General features: G+C 39.9%; 1 protein-coding gene across 1 annotated transcript in view; it reads left to right on the top strand.

The window, feature by feature from the left end:
- The window catches only part of SUCLA2 (succinate-CoA ligase ADP-forming subunit beta), a 35,598-nt gene extending 12,701 nt beyond the window's left edge, over positions 1-22,897 (top strand). Inside the window, exons 3-11 of the mRNA XM_075919034.2 lie at positions 530-629; positions 855-1,017; positions 5,102-5,230; positions 5,662-5,800; positions 11,031-11,192; positions 11,281-11,423; positions 18,240-18,360; positions 20,552-20,640; positions 22,159-22,897. Coding sequence (XP_075775149.2) covers positions 530-629; positions 855-1,017; positions 5,102-5,230; positions 5,662-5,800; positions 11,031-11,192; positions 11,281-11,423; positions 18,240-18,360; positions 20,552-20,640; positions 22,159-22,233 — 1,121 coding nt within the window. The 3' untranslated portion in view covers positions 22,234-22,897. The remainder of the gene's footprint in view (positions 1-529; positions 630-854; positions 1,018-5,101; positions 5,231-5,661; positions 5,801-11,030; positions 11,193-11,280; positions 11,424-18,239; positions 18,361-20,551; positions 20,641-22,158) is intronic.
- Positions 22,898-23,918: the final 1,021 nt, after the last annotated feature.

The raw sequence follows: 23,918 nt of genomic DNA, 5'->3' as shown, positions 1-23,918 counted from the left end.
GAGAGAGTATCTCATCTGTATACTAACAGGCAAGATAGTCCATAGACTAGATGCATATGATTGTTCATTCTTGCATACTCATGAACATCATAACTTTTCAAACCATCATTAATTAGCTATGTTTGAAAAGTTACATCTAATCATGTAAATAGTATTGAGATATGAGAGAAAGTTAAGCAATTAGATTATGTATATAAATAATTGAATAGTGACAAATTTAACCAAAAGTCAAGTCATACATTTTATAAATACAACTTAGAATGCTGGATTTTGGAATCTTTCTTGAGTTGGAGCTCTCCTAGATTTGTTTGTCAGTGTGTAGAGGTTTTTTTTTCTGGAGAAGACAAAATATTGAATAAAAGTAATGAGTTCTGCTATTTTAATCTCAATTATATATGCTCTATCTTATGTGAGGGAAAATAAATTGAAAATAGCTTTAGCCTTTTCTGCTATATTAAAAAACTGACTAATATAGGAGTCATGATTAACAAATTCTAGCATATGTATTTTTTTTTTTTTTTAATTCTAGGTTCAAAGGATCTTGTGGTAAAAGCTCAGGTTTTAGCTGGTGGTAGAGGAAAAGGAACCTTTGAAGGTGGCCTCAAAGGCGGAGTGAAAATAGTTTTTTCGTAAGTTGTATTTCTAAATTGTCAGGTAAATTGAGAATATCTTCATTTGTACGACTTAGAATTTTAAGAATTGATTAAAATGCCTTGTAGACTATGAAGATGTTCTAAACTAGGTAAGAATGTATTTTTACTGTAAATGAAGATACATAACTCTTAAAATTAATTCATTCTGCTCTCTTTACTCCAGCATTTCTCTTGTCACATTCTGAGCTTTTCTTATTCTAGTCCAGAAGAAGCAAAAGACATTTCCTCCAAAATGATTGGAAAGAAGTTGTTTACCAAGCAGACAGGAGAGAAGGGCAGGATATGCAATCAAGTATTTATCTGTGAGCGCAGATATCCCAGGAGAGAATATTATTTTGCAATAACTATGGAAAGGTCATTTCAAGTGAGTAACTAATAGAAATAGTATTCTTAAAATGAATTTTATATACTTGGAATTGAAAGAATATTACTGCCATCCTTCGTAGGGGTCAGATTTGTGTTTGAAACTGATTTATAGAGCTGTTCGTGAACTCAGCCTTCTGTTTAGCAGCATGACCTTCCTCTGCATGCTTCTTAACACTTCAGATACCAAAGTAAATTGCTGTGGTATAGTGCAGTGAAAGGAATGCTACACAACTGGTTATCTGCAATACTGATGTTTCTGAACTGCAAAGTTGCAGTGGTTAGCAAAGTGATCTAATTTCTGTCTCCTTAATTTTACCAGACTTAATTTTAAGCAGTTAAGGCTTAATTTTAAACATGCAGCCACAGCTGTCTAAAGCAGTGCAAAGCAAGAAGATGACCAAAATTTTAAAAAATCTGTGTCCATAGTAAAGTTCCTATATCTGTTTAGACATGTGAGTGACCTGACTTTTAAACTGCTGATAACAGGAGGAATTACATTTAGCATATCTCCTCCTCCTAAAGAAGTTACATACCATTCAAAAATAGTAAGTAAATGTGCATTTCTAATATAATGGACTCCTCCAAATCCCAAGGTTAATTCTGTAATTTTTAATATAGTGCTTGTCACATTTCTCCCTCTTCTTTACTATATAATGGCTATTAAAGGCGTTTCCTATTCAGTTCAGATCTGAATACTTTGACGCATTCCTTGAAATAATCTGTATGACTCTGGTTCTGTAGGTGCCCAATTTTTAAATTTATAGAGGAAATGTGTGCAGTTGACTTGTCTATTAAGCACTTCACGAGCCATGAAATTTCGTAAGTTATCTGATATGTGAACAAAATTAATAATCATCATGGCTTCATCCCAGGAAAGAAGATGGCTTCTAGACTCTAGAACAGTGGTGCACAATCTTTTTTTCAGCAGCAACCCCCATGGCTGGCTCCAGGTGGCCAGGGGCTGGGCCTGGCTGTTGGCGTCCGCGCGACGCCCCCCAGGAAGACCATTTGGGGGTCGCGACCCACGGGTTGTTCACCACAGTGAAGACTGACTCAAATTTTAGAAGCACTCTAGATATGGTGTGAGCATTAAACTTAAAATGTATACTAGCTTAGTACGAGTTACATGTAATTCTGTGGTAGTAATCCATTGCAGTATTTATAAGAAGTTTGTTTGTTCTAGCTTCTAGCAAAGCTCCTTTATTTCTTATATTAGGGTTACTTCTGATACCTCCTGGAGATGTCAGAAATGTGTGTGGTTACAGGTGACTCCTGCGTAAACTGTGGAGCTGTCCAATTGTTTTTGGTGATGTTTGCTCCTGAACTAACATCTCCCCAGGTTATGCCTTTCTTCTAGGCTTATTTCTGTTGGGAGCACATCCTACAAAGTACAACTTATTGAAGTTCAGAGCTGAAGCAAATGGTCTGGCAGTGCTAGAAAACCTGCAGAAAGAATGGTTCAGTAAATTCTGTAGAGCGCGCTCTCATTTACAATGTAACAGGAACTTGTTTTGAAATATCTGTTCTCTGATTAACTGACTTGCATAGAAATTCTAAAAGTGGGTGAACTGGTAAATGTCTGTCTTACTGTATCTGCTCTTTTTCTTAAATTTAGAATCCTCTTCCTTTCCATAGGAAAAATTGTTCAACATTTCAATCTTAATATCTAAAAGTGTCTATGCTGCTTTTTCACAACATCTGAGAGTAGGGATCTCAATGTGTAGTCGACTACATGATTAACCTGATGAGCCTAAGTTTATCAGTTAATCTGTTGACTACACGCATTCCTTCCCACACCCTCTTGGGGGGGGGGGCAGGAACCATTGCCCTCCTTCCTTGCTGCTGCAGCAGCACAGGGAAAGGGCAGGGCGGGGTGCCGTGGAGCAGCCTCTGTCCATGGAGGCCCGGGCTTGCTGCGCACAGAGGCTACTCCGTGGCAGAAGCCCTGTCTGTGGGGTCTGCACGTAGAGGCTGCTCCGCGCGATTGCCCATTATCCCATGGACGGGTTGCTGCTGCCCCGCGCGATTGCCTCTGAATCCGAGGCAGCAGCATGGAGCCATAGGCTGGAGCTGGTCTATGTGGGGAATTGGTTTTTAAACTGATTCCCCTCATGGACCAGCTTCTGCCTGCCAATTTGCGCTGCTGCCTTTGAGGGGCAGCAGTGTCAGATGGCAGGGTGGCTCCCCGGGAGTGGGGCTGGAATACACTGGCTGCTAGCCCTGCCCCAGGGGACTATCGAATAGTCATGTAATCGATAATATTTTGTCTGGTTACATCACTATTCAGTTACCTGCTAACTAAGATCTCTAATCCAGAGCTTTCTAATTTCTATGTAAGAGTGACAAGTAGATGGCTAAAATATTTACTGCATTTATGCCACAAGGTGGCATTAAAATACCACAAATAGCTATATTTCAGCCTATAAAAATTTCACATTGTTCAAACAAGGATTTTTAACATACAAGTTTTAGCCACAATTAGTTTAACCAAAGTAGATGGCCTTTTTTCATGACTGATAGATAAAACAAATCTCTGTTGACAGGGTTTCATTGGTAATTAGTTTATTGCTTTATAAATCTTGGGAATCTTGTTTTTTGGACAAGAATTATGCTAGTGATCGGTGATTCTCAGCAATTAATTAACACCATACATGTTTTCCTAGAATAGTAAGAATTAAACAAAACAAAACCCAGAAGTCAGGATTCTGATAAACAAATATTGTTTCAAAAAAATAAAATGCTTACAGGCTGAAGCAGCTGAAGGAATGAAATGTTCTTGCCATGTCTTAAGTAGAACTAATACTATCTTTTAGGATATAATGATACTGAATTGTAATTATGCCTGAAATAGTTTTCTAAAGCACTTGTAGCTCTCCTTGCAGCTGCATTCAGTATGTAGTTGTCACAGTATTAAAAAATGGTTCTAGCACTCTCTCTTTGCAACTTTAATTGCAGTTATTTATTAGCTAAACCAGTGGTTCCGAGCCTTTTTTATACTGTGGATCGGCAAACAGGCATATTATTTGCATATTCATTCATAATGTTACCAGTCCACCAAGGGGCTTCTGTGAACAGCCAGCTTCACCTGCTTGCCACCTGGCGACTGCCAGAGTTGAAGCTGTCTGCTGTGCAGCAGCTCAGAGGATTGGTGTGTACCTCAGTACGCACCCCACAGCTGCCACAAACAGCTGGCTTCAGCTCCGGCAGCCTCTGTGGCCTAGCAGCCAGCGATTCACAGCCTGGCACCAGTCTGTGGATCAGTGTTTGGGAACCGCTGAGCTAAACCCTATTAATGTGCTCATGGGAAGTACTGACTTACTAGTCCAGGAAGTGGAAGTCTCTCATTATGCATGCAACCAATACCGCATGTGAATGTTGGCTGACTCATAAGCAAAGATTCCTCAACCTTGAACTTGATGGATTGCTTCCAGGGGCATGGGATTGTTTTGTCTTCATGCCCATTAATCTCAGAGGCACCAAGGAGTCAATTGTGAAAGTGGCTTTTTGACACATTTTGTGAAAGAGTATTAACTTCTCTAAATTCATTTTACTCAACAATCAAGCACTGTGACAAGCTTTCTGAGAGGGTTATAATTGTCAAGGCTTATGATCTGTTGTGAATAGGAATAGAGTGCAACAACTGGCTGTGCAGACCTAGATTTACCTTCAGAGGTTGGAGTGAGATAAACTATGAAGAAAATTAAAGTTGTTCTCTGTTCACTGACAGCATGAGCTGAAGATGGGATATACTGGGTGTGATGTATCATTGTATAACTGCATTTTTCTGTCCTAAATTTAAGCCAATATTGTAAGTCATGGTATTGACTTAGGAGAAGCTTCCTTTTGATATATGGTTTTAGAGTTGGAAAATTTCTTCTGTTCTCATATATACTAAACTGCTTGTATAAGTAATACTGAATGAAAATATAGCAACAGTAAGAGAATAAAAGACAACTTTAATGGATTGCCAAAAGCAAAGAATCTCATACTGAGAACAAGATGCTCTTTGAAATATTTGTGGAAAGATGTAATATAGTGAATTATATTTAAAACACTTGCATTGAAATTTTCTCTTTCCTTAGGGTCCTGTACTGATTGGCAGTTCTCATGGTGGTGTTAACATTGAAGATGTTGCTGCAGAGAATCCTGATGCAATAATTAAGGAACCCATTGATATCATGGAAGGCATCAAAAAGGAACAAGCTGTTAGGGTACTATGGAGTACATTTCCATACAATCTTAGTTTTTTGCTTGTATAAAACTTACTGAGTATATTTACAAAGCTTTGGGGCTGATGAAAGAACTGACAATTCCTAACAATTTTATGCTAGATATTATAATGGATTGTCTTCGATTTACAGAAAGGAATGTAAATCTAGCTCCATATATGGATACTTAAATGAGGCTGGTGTATAGCTTCGTAGCCTTAATTTCGCTGTCCCTTGTAGGATCAATGCCTTGATTGATCTTACAAGCCATAAGCCCCACTCCCTGCAGGGCAAACAAAAATCTGTAGCTGCTGTCTAGACTTCTATTGCTGTGTTAAAAATAAGCTGTGAAGTTCCTAACTTTTAACCATAATTCAAGATTTGAATGCCTAATATAATAAATTGATTAACAGAATATTCTGTTTTATTTTCAGTTGGCCCAGAAAATGGGATTTCCCCCTAACCTGGTGGATGAAGCAGCAGATAATATGATCAAGATATACAATCTCTTTATGAAATATGATGCCACTATGGTGGAAATAAACCCTATGGTAGAAGATGCATCAGGAATTGGTAAAGTACCTTCTTTATAGAATTTTATTTTAGATGGGCAGATTGAATCTATGGAGCAGTGTTTGATATAAGGGTTCTGCTAAAGTTTCTACAGCTATATGCAGTAAGGCCATGGTCACCAACAGGTCGATTGCGAGCTACTAGTCGATCTCGAGGCCTCGACCAGTCGCTCGCAAGGCGTCCTGTCTACCCCGCCCCCATTTCCCTCTCACCCCCCAGAAGCCCCATTACTTACCTCAGAGGTAGTGTCGGCTTCAGAAGTCCCGCAGCTTAGTGCCACTTCCGGCAATTCCAGAAGTGCGCTAGCTGCTCTGCCGGCCCCCTGCACCGCACAGGAGTGGTGAGTCAGCCCTGCGGGAGGTGCACAGGGGGAGTTGGCCCTGGGGCAGGCGCCTGCTGGTTTCCCTGGGGGGGGAATGCTGGGGGGAGGGAGATGCAGGGGACTCTCTGCCCCCACTGGCGCCCCCACTGGCACCCCCACTCCCCAGCTCCCACTCCCCAGCTACAGAATGCTGTCCCCAGCCACCGAATGCTGTCCCCACTCCCCTGTCCCCAGCCACCGAACTCGGTCCCCACTGGCGCACTGTCCTCTGCTGCAGAACCCTCTCCCCTGCCCCCCCAGCACCCTGCCCCCAGCCGCAGTACTGTCCCCACAAAATGTAGAATTATAAATGCTTCATTTTAGATTTAAATAGCATGAATAAAAAACAGACCATTTATTTCATAACTATAAACACATGATTTTAATTGAATGTATCGCATAATTTAAAAATAAACTGTTTATCAGAGTGTAAATAAGGGCTGGGGATAGCAAGTGATGGACAGGAGGAGAATAGAGAGGGCGGGGCTTCAAGGAAGGGGCGGGGCGGTAGATCTTCGCCTGTTCTGAGATTTAAAAAGTGATCTTGTGTGTAAAAAGGTTGTAGACCACTGCAGTAAGGAGATGTAACACTAAAGTGGTACATTGGAAAAATGTAGTAAAAACTGACTATGGCACATAAATATCTGCAAACATATTTAGCACTCTGGAAGCCCTGTGCATGGTGTGAGTTCTGTGCACACTATGGGACTGGCTTCAAATTTCTCTGGGTTTTTTTGGATTTTTTTCAAATAACTACTATTCACATACTGCATATAAGGTGGGACTTAAGATAGTTTGTGAAATATTTGTGCTATGAGCCTGTATTATCAGAGCATACAAAACTATAGACCATGCTGCTAATACAAAATGCATCCTAACATTCAATTTAAGTCAGATGGAAATTGACATTGTGGTATAATAAGCTTTGGTAATGTGGTCCTGAAAGAAGAACAAGAATGAAGTTACATTCAATTGTGTGCAATAATAGCTTTTCTTCTTGGAAAGAATCCAAGCTCATATAATTCCTTAACTACACATTTATCTTATTCCTCTTGGCTTTGATGTCAAGATCTGAAATGACAGCACTCTTGTGCGCCTAACTCGAAGCGATTTGAATTTGCAATTTTCAGAATTTGGTCCTTTCTGAAAATTGGGCCTTCTAAGATTTTTTTTTTTTTCAAGCTAACATCCAAAATCTAAGCAATCCCAAATACTAGTGACTTCGTATTAGATGCTGAAGGAAGTAGGGATATTAACTGGTAACTGGTTAAAATTTTACATTTAACTGATTAATTGATTAAATGGAGGTGGGTGTGGGCTGCTCCCCATGTACTGGTTAACCATTACCTGTTAACGTCCCTAGTGAGGTGAAAATACATCTACACACTAGGAGTGCCTTTCAACCACTACTGGTTTTTTTTGTTTGTTTTTTGTTTTTTTGTTTTGTTAGCAGGTTTCAAAAGATACTTACTGTTCCCCTTTAAACATTTTCAGAATTAGTCTCAGCTTAATCCTTGCTGTTCAAATTTGCATATCTAGTTTTATACTGGCAGTTCAGTGCACTTTTTATACAAGAATTTATATATATAAAAAAAAAATCTCACTGTACTCGTAGTATGAACTTAGACCTAGCATAGTTGGGTTTCCTTTTTGTCAGCTTCCTTAGTACATGGTTAAGGATAAGATTACATCACAGGGGAAGACTGGCTGGAGCTCCCAGCTGGTCACAGCATGCTTTCCCAGGGCTTGGGATCTCTTCTCCTCCCATAGGACATTCCGCAATGTCCCTCCACTATCTATGGGTGAAACTACCTTGGTGTTCTGCTGGGATTATTTTCTACATTTTTTTTTTAACCTTAGAATATGTTCGCTTGATGAAGCACATAGGCTCTTGCTCTTAAATTAAATCTAAGTGGGTAGATTTTTTTTTTTAAAGATATGCAAAGGCACAATGGAAGGATTAGCTTGGTGGACAGTTGTTTTGGTGAGTTTGTGTTAACTGTTCTAGATACGTTACTGCAGGTTGCACCTCAGTGGTCCAGCACCCTTGGGATCTGAGCATTTCTGAATGAGAGAGTTTGCTGGACTAGGGCAGGTCAATTCTGCTCCTCTTCTGATGGACTCCAGACTCTTGTAGAATCTTTCAGCTCCCCTCCCAGATGCAGGGCTCCTCTTCTCCCCTGTTGCGCTGGGCTCCTGGCTCTGCGGCCAGCCCTGGGGCCACCACTCCATGGCTGCTGCCACTGCCCCCAGGGCCAGCCTGGGCATCAGGCTCTTGGTTCTGCTGCCTGCTGCTAGACTCATAGGGCTTTCTGGTTCAGGGGCTCTCTGCTCCAGCAATATCTGTAGATCATGGACGTTGCTGGGCCAGTGTGCCCCAAACCAGAGAGGTTCAAGCTTTACTACAAATGCAACATGTATTGTGTTAATCCCTTTCAAGAAATGCATTTATACTCATAAAGGTACTTGCAAGTTAGGAGTCCAGAGGTCAGGTAGTGCCATTAATGTAAGGTAATACTGGTATTTTCTAGTCCTGTAATAGTTATATGAAGTGTTTTTAGCAGAACTTTGCATCCAGGAGTTTTTAAGAGCTTTCTGAACCATTAATGTTGATTTGCAATAAAAGGTGGAAAAATGCAGAAGACTGAAAGAAAACTAGTGTTATGCCAATATTTGAAAAGGGTACACAGAATGACCTGGGTAATTATAGGATTGTCAGTCTAACATTGATCCTGGGCAAGATAATGGAATAAATGATAGAGGACTAGATTAATCAGGAATTAAAAGAAGGTAATTGAGTTGATAGAAATCAACATAGGTTTATGGAAAATAGCTCCTGTCAAATTAACTTAATGACTTTTTTTGCATGAGAATACAACTTTGATAAAGGTAATAGTGTTGATGAAATATACTTAACATTCTTCTGTAAGGTATTTGACTCTAGTACCACAAGACATTTTGACTGAATGTGGAGCAATACAAAATTAACTTGGCACATAAAATAGAATAAAAACTGGCTAACTGATCGGTCTTAAAATATGTTCCTACTAGCTGGAGTTACCCGACGTTGCTCGGGAAACCGGAGGAACAAAATGTAGAAAAACAGTAGTCCATTAACTTTTTTTGAATGGTAGAAAAGTTGCACTGATTTCTATAGGGATTAAAATATAGGTCCGTGTTATCCCCGGCGGGAGGGGGGGAGGTTACACGCAGGAGGGGCGTCCCAGATCGCACCCGGGGTGTGTGTGTGTGTGTGGGGGGGGAAGAGGGAGGGAAAGAGGGTTGCTTATGTAACCTCATGGGTGGGAGAGGGCGAGTCCTAGATGGTGCTGGGGACCGCAGGCGGCGGGCATGGGACCTAGGGTGGGCAGGATGGCCCCTGCAGCGCAGCACACTTTTTGATTTTTACAGCTTGAGCTTGGGCCCGATTGGGTCCAAAAATACCTTAATACCTTCCCCTGGATAAAAGGTTATCCCATGCAAAGTTTGGTTGTGGTAGCTCTTATAGTGTCTGAGTTATTAGTGCACAAACTTACAAACATTCTCCTTTATATATTGGATTATGGTCTTGCATTGATTATTATTTTGGCCTGATGCTTTTTAACACTTGGATCAATGATGACATACACAATTGGAGTTGTGGTAAATAGAGGAGAAGTCACTGATAGTAATTGTGGATCACTTAAACTACATCCCTCTTTCGAAAGACGTATGTAAATTAGACATATTGAAATTGCAAATGAAGTTGTGATTTGAATTTCTCACGCTTCATTTGCATAATTGCATCATGGCTTTTTTTCAAAAAAAGCCATTTCGAAAGTGAAACTATGGTCTAGACATTGTTCTTTCAAAAAGAAAAGCATTTTTCGAAAGATCCTATAAACCTCTTTTTTTTTTTTTTAAGGACACAAAGAGGGATGTAGTTTTGATGTACCCTTAGTAAATTGGACAAAAGCAAACAGCATGCTGTTTGAATATGGATACATATGAGTGTACTCAGCTAGGAGGAAAGAATATAGGCCATTTTTACAAAATGGGGGACTTTATGCTGGGAAACATGGCCCTGGAAAAGCTTTGGGGGGATGTAATGATGCTCAGTTGAACATGTGATCCCTGTGATGCTGTGGCCTAAAGGGCTATGGTGATCTTTGGTTGCATAAATACAGTAATTTTAGAGAAGTAGAGGTTATTTTACCTCTGTATTTGGCATTGTTGTGTTCACTGCTGGAGTATTGTGTCCAGCTTAAAGAGGTTGATCAGTTGGAGAGGGTTCACCATGAGAATGATTAGAGAGTTAGAAAACATGTCTTAAGCTAAACAGACTGAGTTCCTTTAGTCTATCATTAACAAAGAGAAGGTTAGGGAGTGATTTGATTAGTGTGAATGTGTGTATATATAGTGTGTGTGTGTGTGGGGGGGGGGAGAAACGAAATTTAATAGACTGCTCTGTAGTGTAGCAGACAGGTGAAATAAAATCCAGTGTCTGGAAGTTGAAGCTAGACAAATTCACACTGGAAACGAAGCATATATTAATGGTAAGGCATAAGTGGAACAACTTACCAATGCTCATGGTGGATGCTTTACTACTGAAAAATTTAAAATCCAGGTAGGAAGTTTTCAATAATTAATGTGTTGTAGAAAATATTTTTGGGGCAATTCCGTGGCTTGTATTTTACAGAAGGCCAGACTAGATTATCACAATAGTCCCTTCTGGCCTTAGCATGTATGCAGTGAAGACTGACTGAGAAGGAATGTAAACCCCCAAAAAGAATTATTTGGTTCCCTAATGTACAATAGAATAAGTATTTCAAAGAAGTATTTAACCTTTTTAAAGTTAAAGGCATTAATTTTTTTGTTTTGTTTTCCAAGTGATGTGTATGGACGCAAAGATAAACTTTGATAGCAATTCATTCTACCGTCAGCAGAAAATCTTTGATCTGCAGGATTGGACGCAAGAGGATGAGCGAGACAGAGATGCTGCTAAAGCAGACCTCAACTACATAGGACTCGAGGGAAACATAGGCTGTCTAGGTATCTATGTTCTACTCACTAGATATTTAAATGCCTTTGATGTACCTGCTGCTAATGGAGTTCTTAAATGTAACTATCTTTCTTGCAGTGAATGGTGCTGGCTTGGCTATGGCCACAATGGATATAATTAAACTACATGGAGGCACTCCAGCAAATTTCCTTGATGTTGGTGGTGGTGCTACTGTACATCAAGTAACAGAAGCTTTTAAACTAATTACATCAGATAAAAAAGTAAGACAAGGACCAGTATTTCAGAATTCTGCACTTTTAAATAATAAATGCTGTATAACCATGCACAGTGGATATTTTGTTTTCTTTAATAGATATGGCTTGTAAAGGTGAGCTACAAAAAGGGGGAGCTGTGCTGTCTTTACTATTTTACTATGGTTAAAGAAGGCCTGAAAAACACGTTAGGTTTTTTTCCTACAAGTTTCTTAATTTTCTTACTCATCAGGATTGTAAGTCTTGTTCTTTGCCAAAGGACTGCAGAAAGGAGAACTGAAATAGGAAAACTTTTAGCCATCACTTGAAGGGACAATCGTTTGTATTTAAATCATTCACAGAGTCTTTTCTCAAAATATCTGTCAATTGCACAGATTTCAGACAGTTGTGATGTAATTCCCAATAGTTCTTTAGTTTTTTTCCTAAGTAGTTAACTGGCAAAATCAGTGGAGGACACCAAAAACTTTTAATATCCCTGACAGGAAGGAGGAAATAGAAGAAGCAAATCCTATTCTGAAGAAAACTTTCAGGGTTTTTTTATAAAGACTTTTTTATTAAAAGGAGGTGGTTGTTAAATTCCTTTCTTTGCAGGTAAATTTTTAGTGGGAATTTAAAAATACTCCTTTACAAATAAAATTAGAACTTTCTAATAGAATTAGAATAAAAAAAGAATGAACAAATAAATAAAAACTATGTAATTTGAAGGCAGGTTAAAGATAGCAAATTTAAATAGAAAAATTATTCTCTAGGGGCTGCCTAAAGTCATTTAGATGCATTTTAAACATAGAGAAGATGCATTTTTACATATATTCAGAATAAACAGTAAACAACTTACCTTCTAATTATCTTTGCAGTATCAGCTCTGGTGTGCTTTCTTTAAGTGAATGTACACTTAGCAGACTCAAATGAATAAAATAGTAACTAGATCCTCTTTTTCGAAAATCACATCTGTAGTACTGTGAGCAAGTACAGAAATGCTGTTATTACCTTTTTAAAAAATCCTTAAAGCTGTTGAATTGTCCTTGCTGAATAAACTAAATGGTTTCAAACCAAGCTGTCTTGTTTTACAATGACACTATATAATTTCGGTATTGCTAAAGAAATTCTACTTTATTTGTATTAGGCTAATAAGGAATTTCCTTGTTTTAAAAGGAATTTGAAACAATGAATGATGGTACCGAGTTAGGTAATGTTTCCTCTGTTGTTCTACCCATGTGCGGAATAAATTTTGTTGTGTAGAAAGGCATATGTGGATGTGCACCACCAATAGAAACACATACTACCGGGGTGTAGCCGTCTGTGGGCACTCTGCTAATGAGCCGGGCGGCACCTGAATCTCTCCTGGGCAGCTGCCTAAGCACTCAGCTTACAGGGAACACTGATGTTAGGACTCTTGTCAGTCTCTTGAGTACCAAACTTTCTATTGGGTCCATGCTGTGGTGCAACAGTGTTGCAGAATTCCAGACTTAAATTGTAACAGCTGTTTTCTGACTTGTAGGTATACTTCAAGATTCTAAGGTGCTTTTTGGTGACATAGTAATATTTCAAAATAAAATCATTTTAATAGCTGGTCTGGAAGGTTATGAATGTCCCAGTACTATTTTGAAGAGCTCCAGGATCTTTGTACCAATGTTGGAATTATGTACATTTCAGTAGAATGTTAATTAAAATTAACTGACTATAATTTTGGACAGCATGAGGAAGAACTCTAAGACTTCCCTAATGGTAGATGCTTACTGATGCATAGGAGTAATACCACAAAGGAAAACTGAATGTATTTTATACTCTGCACTAAAAACTTTTCAATTAAAATTCGAGGCCTTCGCCTACTCAGTTCTTGCTCACATTTTCTCCATACTCATCCATGGAAGACTTTTTAAAAGATCACTCTGTTTATCCCTTTTCCTCCAAACTTCTTTCCCTGAATCCCCCAATCCTGATTTTTCCTCCTGAATTAAATCATTCCATCAGTGTGCTCTATTTCAAGGGAGATCACAGAGCAGTATTGCCCATGATTACTCATCAGTATCTTTTTTTGGATGATTGCATCTCTTCCTGTACAATAGAGAAGAGCTTGAAGAGAGTCACTAGTGCTTTTGCATATGAAGTACCCCTTTGACTTTGTATTATCAGTCATGCTGACAAATAGTACTTGGTATCCATGGTATCACTGCTTGCTTGTTCCATCTCCATTGAGGGTTAAGACTGCAGTGAAAAGGGCAGGCTGGCAGACAGAATGGATGTAAGTTGTGATTCTGTATAACAGTGGGGCACTTTACATATGAAGGGAGAGAGTCTTACAGTTAAGAACAATATCACATTTAAGCTATATAGCCCATAATCTTTTGTGGGTTGCTGAGTGAAGAAATCAGATGGGTAGTGACAGTTGCACAGCTGGAAGGTTGTAGGTGATGAGAAATCAGTGATTCCAGAGGGTTGGAGGTTGCAGGAAGCTGGGAAAAAGGTAGGTAATGTATCCCTGGGCAATAGGTGAGGTGGAGAGGAAGCAGAAGTGCGCAGGCTGGTGGTAAGAGAAAAGGTGACTAATACAGTGATATGTGGTGCATTAAAAGCTTGAGATGGGTGTGAGTTAGGGGAAGGGGTGCTGAGCCAACTCTGGAGAGATGAGAGCTGACAAGCTTTGTGTAATCAAATGATTGAAGCATGATAGGAGTATTGATTCTTAGTTCCCACCCAGGGACCTTGATGCACTGTCATGTTAAAATCAAAGTTTTGGGTAAAACACTTCTCTGTTCCTTTCTGAGGTTATAAAATCAAGAGACAGTAGGTAACATTACTCCTGCATAGCTCTTCAGATGAAAGATTCTTCAAAGTGTTTTCCATCGACATTCTTGTTATGAAAGTTCATCGATAGCCTACTTATTGTTGTAAACTCTCAAGTGGTAGTTCAATGTTCAACATACTGTGGGTTAGTATCTACCCAGGTTGGTGCTTGGATGGCTTGCTGTCAAAACAGTTCCTTGGTAAAAGCTGAAATACCAATGCCTGTCACCACTATGTGCAGGGATCCTAAAATTTCATGTTTGTTCAAGCACTCCACAGCAGGAATTGTTAGGAACCATACTAAACTGTAGTAGACTTGGCTCAAGCTTGTCTCCTTTTAAACCTGAAAAACACTTTGCCTGATGAGAACTGTTGAGATTATAGTCTTGATATAAGTTGACCAGTAGCAATGGAATGATTTCATCAACAATATTCAGTAAATCCTTGGTGTAACCTCCTCCTTGAGCATGTTCTACACACGTTGAGATAATGTTTGGTCAAGGACCAAGCAGTCATGGTGTAATAATCGCTGTAAACAATGTTCCTTCTAATCTTTTCCATCTGTATATGGATTTTTTCCATCCAAGTACAGAATATTGTTGTGCACTGAGGCATGTATAAATGTGCACCTCCAATAGAAACAAAAAAATCTAGCTGAAGACACTCTGCTAATAATTGGGTGGTATTTGAATCTCTCCTAAGTGACTGCCCAACCACCCTGTTTACAGGAAATCCCTACCTATGAAGTATTTATTGGGAGTACAATTTCAGGTATTTAATTTTTTGTAAAAATCAACATTATTTTGAGGTATTCATTTAAAGAACAAAAGAATATACACATTTTAGACATTTGGCTGGTTGAGAAATTATACTTGCATGCAGAGCAGCTAATGTAAATTTAATTTTGTGAAGAAAGACTTTCTTGTTTTAAGTGTTAAATGATTGCCATTTAACTGCTAATAAGGTCACTATTCTTACCATTTTTCTTTGTTAATCTCGTTCTCTAGGATCATAGCATTTGAAGGGCTTTAAACTTTAATTTCAATGTATGCAAATTTAAATGCAAATTTAATTTCAGTATCTGAAAATTTAAAGTATTGTCTTCTGTGGAATCTCTTCACAACAGGCTATAACTACAGTTTTAAAACTCATGCATGGGAATGTCCTCAGATATGACATCAAGGTAGATCTGACCAAGGGGAACAACTAGCAATGTTTCCGTATGAATTGGGGAGTTAGGGGGGAGAGTTTTAGCCTGCTCCCTGCCCTCCCTAAGGGCACTTGGGGGTGGTAAGCACCCCTAGTCAGCCCCTTTTTCACCTACCTGGTTATTCTGAGTCTTTTCTATATGGTTTTATGTGAAGTGATCCCATTCCAGGCATATCCCATTTTCATGTAACAACCAAACCCTCATAAAACCATACACAAAAGACAGAATCACTAGGGACTGGCTGCGGATACCCCCTCTCTGTCCAGGACCTGCCCGGTCCTGAACCCCTCTTCCTCCCCCCCCCCACTCCCCAGGGCGCACTTTAGGGAGGGTGTGAGGCTGGGAAAGAGCACAGTTTGTTGCGTTCCTCACTCTGCTTGGGGAGCAAGGAGGCAGACGAATCTGGACCTGTCCCAGCTGGTGGACATGCACCCCACTCCTGGCTGTGCCTGCTGAAGATGTAGTGGCCATGGAGAGGCACTTCTCATCTGGCCCCAAGCTGCTGCCATGAGAGAGGATTGAGAGAGTCCTCTCTCTGCAGGACAGCCCGGATACTGAACCTCTCATCCCTATCCCCATCCCAGAGCAATGATTTCAATGAAGAGAAACAAATTAAAAAATTAATTAAGTTAAGGACCTGAGCAACACCAGATAAATCTTGTAACAGATTTATCTCACCCACATTTTCTCCTTCTGAGACAGGCAGTCAAGGTCTGAAAGTACTTTTAACCCCATGTAGCCTTGTTACTGTCTGAGCTTGGTTGAGGGGATAATATTTGAACTTTTTAATTTTGATTAATTTAAAACAGTTTCAATGAGCATGACTTTGTTTAAAGGGGGCTAAAATGCAGAAAGGCAACTACTGTTTAAACTGTAATTTTTCTTTTTGTTCTAAACTCAGTTTTTTGCCTGTTTGCTTCTTCTACCCTCCTATATATTGTGTTAAAACATCTTTTGTGGTGCTGAAAACCCCAGTATAGTAGCTGTTGTATCCTTTATCTAAGAAAGTAAAAATGAACATTGCAATATGCTGAAGTATTTGAAAATAACTTGTTAGAAAACTTACTGTCACATTCTCTATTGAGTTGGGTATTTTGTCCTGTTGAACTGGCCATTTGCAGTAGCTTCATACAGACCCATCTGATGGAATGGGTTTAATCCACGAAAGCTCATGACCTAATTTGTTAGTCTGAGGTGCCAAAGGACTGCTCATTGTTTCATACAGACTATATAATAGAGCTTGAGAAGAATTATTCTCATTTTTCTGTACCCCAACCCTCTTACTCGCAATCTAACTTCTAACATTAAATGTAATCTACAAAGACATGGTGGTAAATTAAATGACCTTCAGTCTAGGAAAGCATGTTCATCCTTTCTTCTAATGTAAGTCCTTCAACAGAGTTTATTTTACAAGTGACAAGCCAAAGTATTAGTTTGGGGAATGCTTCTAGCAGGATTATTTTGAATTGGAAGGCCTAACTGTTGGGAAATGGAACAGTTATTACATTGATTTTAATAGCTGAGATTTAATCTATTTTGTTTCTCTAAATTCTTCAGAGAATTTTATGAGCAAGACTACCAAGAAAAGTTATAGTGCAGTCATTCTTAAATTCTTGTTAAGAGATTGAAAGGTTTTCCTTTGGTTTGCCTCTTATTTTGTTAAACCTCCTGATTTGCAAGAAGCTAATTCTTTATGAAGGGAATGGTTATTTGTCCCTGGAACTCTTGGTATATTAATGGGCAAATAGAGAAACTTTCCAAAAACACAAATAAGTCAAAGATGCTCTGTGAAACTTAAATGGTAAGCATCATTGAGGCATATATTTGCCAGAGTGTTGTAAGCAAGACACGAGAAGTAATTCTTCCACTCTACTCCATGCTGATTAGGCCTCAACTGCAGTATTGTGTTGAGTTTTGAGTACTATGTTTAATGAAAGATGTAGATAAGTCCAGAAGACAGCACAACAATTATAAAAGAACTAGAAAACATGACACACATGGGAAGATTGGAAAAATGGAGTGAGTCTGACTCTGGTGAAGAGAAGACTGAGAAGGGAACATCATAAAAGGTGGTTACAAGGAGAAGGGAGAAAAATTGTTGTCCTTAACCCCTGAGGCTATGATAAGAAACAGTGGGTTTCAATTTGCAGCAAGGGCATTTCAGGTTGGACATTAGGAAAATCTTTTTAACTATTAGGATTCTCAAGCATTGGAATAAATTGCCCGAGGAGATTGTAGAATCTCCATTATTGGAGATTTTTAACAGCAGATTAGACAAACATCTGTCAGGGATAGTCTAGAGAACTTAGTCCTGCCATATGTGCAGGAACCTGGAGTAGGTCACTTTTCAAGATCCCTTCCTGTCCTCCTATTCTATACCTTACGGTACAGTAGAACTCTATTTATCTCATGCTCCCATTATCTGGCTTGCCATATAAACTTAACAGTGCACACAGGCAATCTCTCCTGTTGGTACATTTCCTGTTCTCTGGATTATCTGAATCTTCAATTATCTGATCTGTGCCCAGTCCCAATTAGATCAGATAAATGGGATTCTGATTACATTATTTTAGAGACCAATAACTTGTCTGCTGAATATGTCTAGAAGAAGAGCAAAAGCTTTATTAAACCATGTGCTTAGCATTCCATTTCTGAGACTTGAATTTTTAGAATGGATTTGTTGCCCATTTAAGCAAACTGAATCCCTTTTATCTGATGCAATGATCTATTTGCTGCTTGTTAAAATTCTTCATAATGTTTGAGTAGGGTGGTTTTATTGATCTGTGTTCTGTCGTGAAATGTATACTCTTCATGGATGCTTCTCTATATAGGTACTGGCTATTCTTGTGAATATTTTTGGAGGCATCATGCGATGTGATGTTATTGCACAAGGTATCATTATGGCAGTGAAGGATTTGGATCTAAAAATACCTATTGTTGTTCGGTTACAAGGTGAGCACTCTTCAATACTATTCAAATTTAAATCTTTGGGTTTATGTATGTCAGTAGTACTTCTTGGTAGGGATGTTAAATTGCAGTTACTGAGTTAACAGTATAGTCGATAGGACTACTATGCAGAGCCACCTGCACTGTGGTTCTGCATTTTAAATGTAGTAAGAGCCGTTGGGCTCTTACTACATTTAAAATGCAGAGGTGCAGAATCTGCACGAGCCAGGACTGCTCAGTCCTGGCTTGTGCTGAATCCAGCAGCCCCTACTCGTGGCCAGCCCTGGTCACTGCAAACAGGGGCTACTTGGTGGCAGCAGCCCCTGTCTGTGGGGGGGGGGCACAGCTCCCCACTGGGACCCCTACCGACATGGTCTGCTTTACAGCAGCCTCCCCTATCCCTCCTCTTCTGCCTTGGGTAGAGAACGGCCGGGGTGGGTGGCAGTCTGGAGCTGGGGTTGGAGGGAACCAGCTTTTAAGCCTGGCTCCCCCCAGCACTGGCTCGTGTCCAACCCCCTTGCTGCTGAAGCAGCAAGGGGGTGCCGCAGGGAGCATGGGGCGAGCGGGGACTCAAGCAGTCCTGCTCTCCCTGTGTTCCCACTGCGGCACTTCAATCTTTGAGATGTAGCAAGACGTGGGGCTCTTACTATATTTCAAAGGGTGAAGTGCCACACTGGGAACCGGCATGAGTGGGGATCCACTTCAGTCCCTGCTGTGCCTCTACCTCCCCTACCCTCTGCGTAGATGGTGCTATCAGAGGCAGAAAGGGGGAGGGAAGTGACTAATCAAGTCACTACTCGACAATCTGAAAAGCTTACACTTATTGGATAGTTGACCAGTCGCTTACATCCCTTCTTCTAGATACTGGAGAAATACTTAATCACAGTGTTTAGCAGTTCAGTTAACGCATAGCCAAATTGCTTGTAAAAGAAGACTATTTTGTAAATAGAAATAATATGTATTAACTAAAATCCACTGTTTTTCTTATTGACACTATTAAATATTACCCATTTACTAGGGATGCAAAAGGTTAACTGGTAACCTTCATCCTTAAAGGGTGAGACTTACCAGTGGCAGTTAACCCATAGCGGATGGAGCAGCTCCCCGCCCACTTTGGGCAGAGAGCCGCTCCAGCCCTGCAGGGCCCATTGCAGGCAGGGTTCCTTTCTGCGGGGAGGGAGAGTGGCCCTGGCCCCAGCCTAGCCCCAGGCCTCCTGCCATAGGTTACACACTGTGGCTGCCGAGTCTGCATCAAAGCCTTCCCTTCGCCTCCCAGGGGGCTGGCAGCCCTTGCCAGCCCTCGCTCTCAGTAAGGAGGCTTTGCTATGGGCTCTGCAGTATAAAGCTAAGCTAAAGTGTTTTTTAAAGCAGTTACATGGTTATCTTTTTAAACAACTTCTTATATCCCCATTGTTTACCTTATTGGGTTTTTTATAAGTATTTAGTTGACATTTTAGAAAAACAAATCTAACTTGCTACTACTGAAAATGCCGCCTTATATATACTGAATTATCTCAATTTTGAGATCTTGGTAGATCGGTCCTGGAGAACTTGATCACCACCTGCACACATTATCTCTGGTTGAAATTGATAATCTGTACAGGTTGGACCTCGCTGCTCTGGCACTCTCGGGACATGACTAGTGCTGAATGAGGGGATTTGCTGGACCAGGGAAGGTCTCTCACCTCATGACCTGTGCTGTCACCAGGCAAGGGCTCCAGCCTGTCCTCACTACTGCCTGAGGCCCCCCTGGGGCTCTCTAGATGCCAGAGCACCAGAGTCACAGCTGCGCCGTCTGCGCAGAGCTTTGCAGCCACTTGGCTCCGTGGCAGGGGCAAGAGCTCCCTGGCGGCTAGAGCCAGAAAGTGGCCGGAGCTCTGCTGTGGCCGGGGCCGAGGCGAGAGTTCCCTGGTTGCTGCTGGGGTCAGAGCTCCATGCATGCTGTTAAACTAGAGCTCCCTGGCTGCTGGGGCCAAAGAGGGCTGCTGGGGCCAAAACTCCCTGCCAGGCTTCCTGTCCTCCCCTCATCTCCACGGGGCTCCCAGCTGAGTTTCTGGTGCCCCCACAGTGCTCCTGCCCTGCCACCAGACCTCCCTGTTCCAGGGCTCTCTGATCCATGCAGGACCAGGGAATCCCAGTTAAGGGATGTACAACCTGTACTGAATTATGTTGTTTAAAACTACTACTCTTTCTTCAGGTACACGAGTTGATGATGCCAAAGCTTTAATAACAGCTAGTGGCCTCAAAATCCTTGCCTGTGATGACTTGGATGAAGCTGCTAAAATGGTGAGCAAGAAAGAGTTTTTTTTGCATAACTCTTCTAAACAGATGCTATGGTTTAACATGAAGTCTTCATAAAGTTATCTTCCCCCAGTCACCTTCAAACAGTAGACCAGGGGTACATCTAGACTGCGGCGCTACTTTGGGATACTGAAAGTATCCTGAAATAGCAACGCCACATCTTTAAAAGTACCCGCTATTTCCCGAAATAGCAGGCATGCTATTCTGGCATCCCTCGTTCCATGAGGGCTAAGGGATTTGTTGGAATAGTGCTTTATTTTGAAATTTGGCACTGTGTACACAGTGCCAAATTTCAAAATAAGCTCTTTTCAATTTAGAAATTGCGTAGCTTATTCCGAGAGAGAGGGTGCTGTCTAGACCCACCTTAGGATAAAATATTTAAAGCCTTGAAGCTATCAGTGTATAATCTGAATCATTTCTAGAGTTAGCCTCTGCTGTTGAACTCTCCAGAACTAGACTCATTCAGTGGAAGAAACTGGTTACCCACATCCATAAAACACTGAGTTTAAGGGCACAGTGGAAATGTTAAGATGGTCAAGTCCATGGTTTGTCACTAGAATACTTCTGCAGCAGGTAATTTGGGTTTTAGACCTGCATGGCATTTGTGTAAAACATCCACCATCCACAGCGATTGGTGCCATTTTATAAACAGAGAAATAGGTCTGTCAGTGGAATATTTACTTGTGTTAAAAAAGCATCCAGTTGGATTGAGGCCTATTGTTCTGAGCCATTCACATGGATTAACAAAGGGCATTAATTTTCAAGTGCATATGTGGTTTTTCTGTTGTTCTGCAATGGGAGTGGCTTTTTTTTCCTAATCCACTTTCAACATGGTTTAAACTAAACTGTTAACAGAGCACTTCTGTTCCAGAACAAGAGTTCCGAACATACTACTGTCAGGCACAACTCTTTGTAGACAAATCCCTAGCTCTCTGAAGAACTTTGTCTTGGGACATGCAGCAAGTAGGTGCAACAAACAAATGGAAGAGGGAAAATGAGGGTGATAGTAATAGGATCACATGATTGTACAGAGTTATAAAACTACAAATAAACAACATGTATTAGTAATCCATGCTCGTCACCTGACATCTTAGCGAGAAACATGGACTAAAAGTAAGTTGCATATTTTAACTAGGAAGCGATTAACAATTGGAACAATTTAGCAAAGACTATGTTGCATTCTCTGACAGGAAATTTCTTAAATCTGGAATCTTAAATATTTTTCCAAAAACATGCTTTAGTTCCACCAAAGGTATTGGACTTGAAACAGGAATTAAATTCAGAAAACTCCTGTGGTCTCTCACAAATACTATATAATTACAATGGTCTCATCTGGCCTTAAATCTATTAATCTATTTTTTTCTTTATGGCAAGCTCTTTCTGACATTGCTTTCTAAAACAGACTGTCTAGTTGAACTCCTAAAATTTAGTAATGTCATTTGTTAAACTGTGTTAATATTTCTTTCTCTCTCTCTCTCTTTCCTCCCCCTCCTCCCCCCCCAGGTTGTGAAACTTTCAGAAATAGTGACCTTAGCAAAGCAAGCTCAGGTGGACGTTAAGTTTCAGTTGCCAATCTGATCTGAAGTGTCATGGAAGTGTCTAATGTGTTATATTCTCTGAAATACTGTGTTCTGTGGATTTTTTTCCTCTTTGTGTGTGTGTGTGTGTGGAGAATTTAATTGTTTGACAGGTGCACAAACTTTAAAGTACCTGGTCTTTCATGTTAATATTCAGAATGGTCAGAATTCATGTTAAAGTGTCTATTGCTGATATGTAATCTCTTAGTTGCACTCCCAGCCCTCCAGCTTCTGCTGCAGAATGTCACTTGAAATATACTCATTCATTATTGTCAAAAACAAAAGTTTTTTGTTGGAAAACCGTTTCTACTGAATAAAATATGAAGTTACTTTAGCTGTATATTCACATTGGCTTCTGTCAAGATAAACATGACTAGATTCCCTAGCATTCATAATGTGGAGGAATGTATTGAAATGGTGTTTTTATTGGAGACCTTTATACACTGAGACATAAAGAATGGATTTTAGCATAATTCATAAATACATTTGAACAAACCCAGCAATATTCTAGAAGTACTTTCTGGATCTGACCAGTTAAATATTGGGACATTGGAACAATCACTACAAAATATACTGTAGCACTTAAATCTTCATGGTTTCTGGTGCTTCTTGAAAAGCATCATGCAGCTTTGTATATGGACAATAAAGTATTTTTCCGAAAGTGACATACAGAGAATTAGAATGTCAGTTGTAAGTTAATAAACTCTCTTCCAAGAGATCAGTATTACCTTTTTCCTTTGTCTATTTTGATTAATAAGTCACCAAAGTAAGTAAGCCCATGCAGGAATTAGTAGGATTTAAACTAATAGTCAAAGAAGTTTTGCAAATCCATAAAATAGTGTGTCTGACTCTGTTCTGGTACTCCTTCATGTAATTGCTTTGCAGCATATAGGATTATGGGAACTTGGTGATGTTTTCATATCATCTTGTGTATGGTATTGTACTGAAAGTGAACATACAGCTCTTCCCAGTCTGGCTTCTCTTCTAGGGAAAGGCACTACAATAAGAAGGCACTAGAAAGCATTTGTTTTTAAGATAAATGGGACACAACTACCAATGGGATATCATGTTTTTTGCCAATTTGCTTACCTTGCAAAATGTCATTTTTCAGTTTTAAGTGACAAAGCTAACGGAATTTGGGCAAATAATTCCTTTGTCTCTGCTGCTAACACACATTGAATTGATATATTTAAAAATCTAATTTTCATCTTGTTCGTTTTAACTTATCTGGAACAATGACAAGATAAGTTAGTATCTTGCTGTCTTCATTTGATGGTTTAGTATACAGTATTCAGTGAGGTTGGGTTTACTGTCTGGGGAAGCTTTTTTTATTACAGTAGAGTCCAGAAGCCCCTACTGAGATTGTGCTGTGCAGATTCACTTGTGCTACTGTTTGTTACATCATTACACTTTAAATATATTCCACTTTATGGTGCATAAAAATACTGAAAAAATATCCTTAAACTCAATTAAATGTGTGTTATGTGGGTTGGAAGTTATATCATTAACCTTGCTGTTGATACATGTGTATGCTTGACAGTGCTGGCAATGGATTTCACAAAGACGACTTTCATAACCAGCTTATGACTGGAAGATAGCTAATGTGATGCCAATTTTTAAAAAGGCTCCAGAGGTGACCCTGGCAAATACGTTAGCAAGTCTAACTTCAGTACCAAGCAAACTAGT

Source organism: Pelodiscus sinensis, chromosome 1 (assembly GCF_052426305.1).
Source record: "Pelodiscus sinensis isolate ZL-2025 chromosome 1, ASM5242630v1, whole genome shotgun sequence".
Classification (NCBI taxonomy): domain Eukaryota; kingdom Metazoa; phylum Chordata; order Testudines; family Trionychidae; genus Pelodiscus; species Pelodiscus sinensis.
Note: the sequence above shows the minus strand (reverse complement) of the source record. Positions and strands in the feature narration are given on the sequence as shown.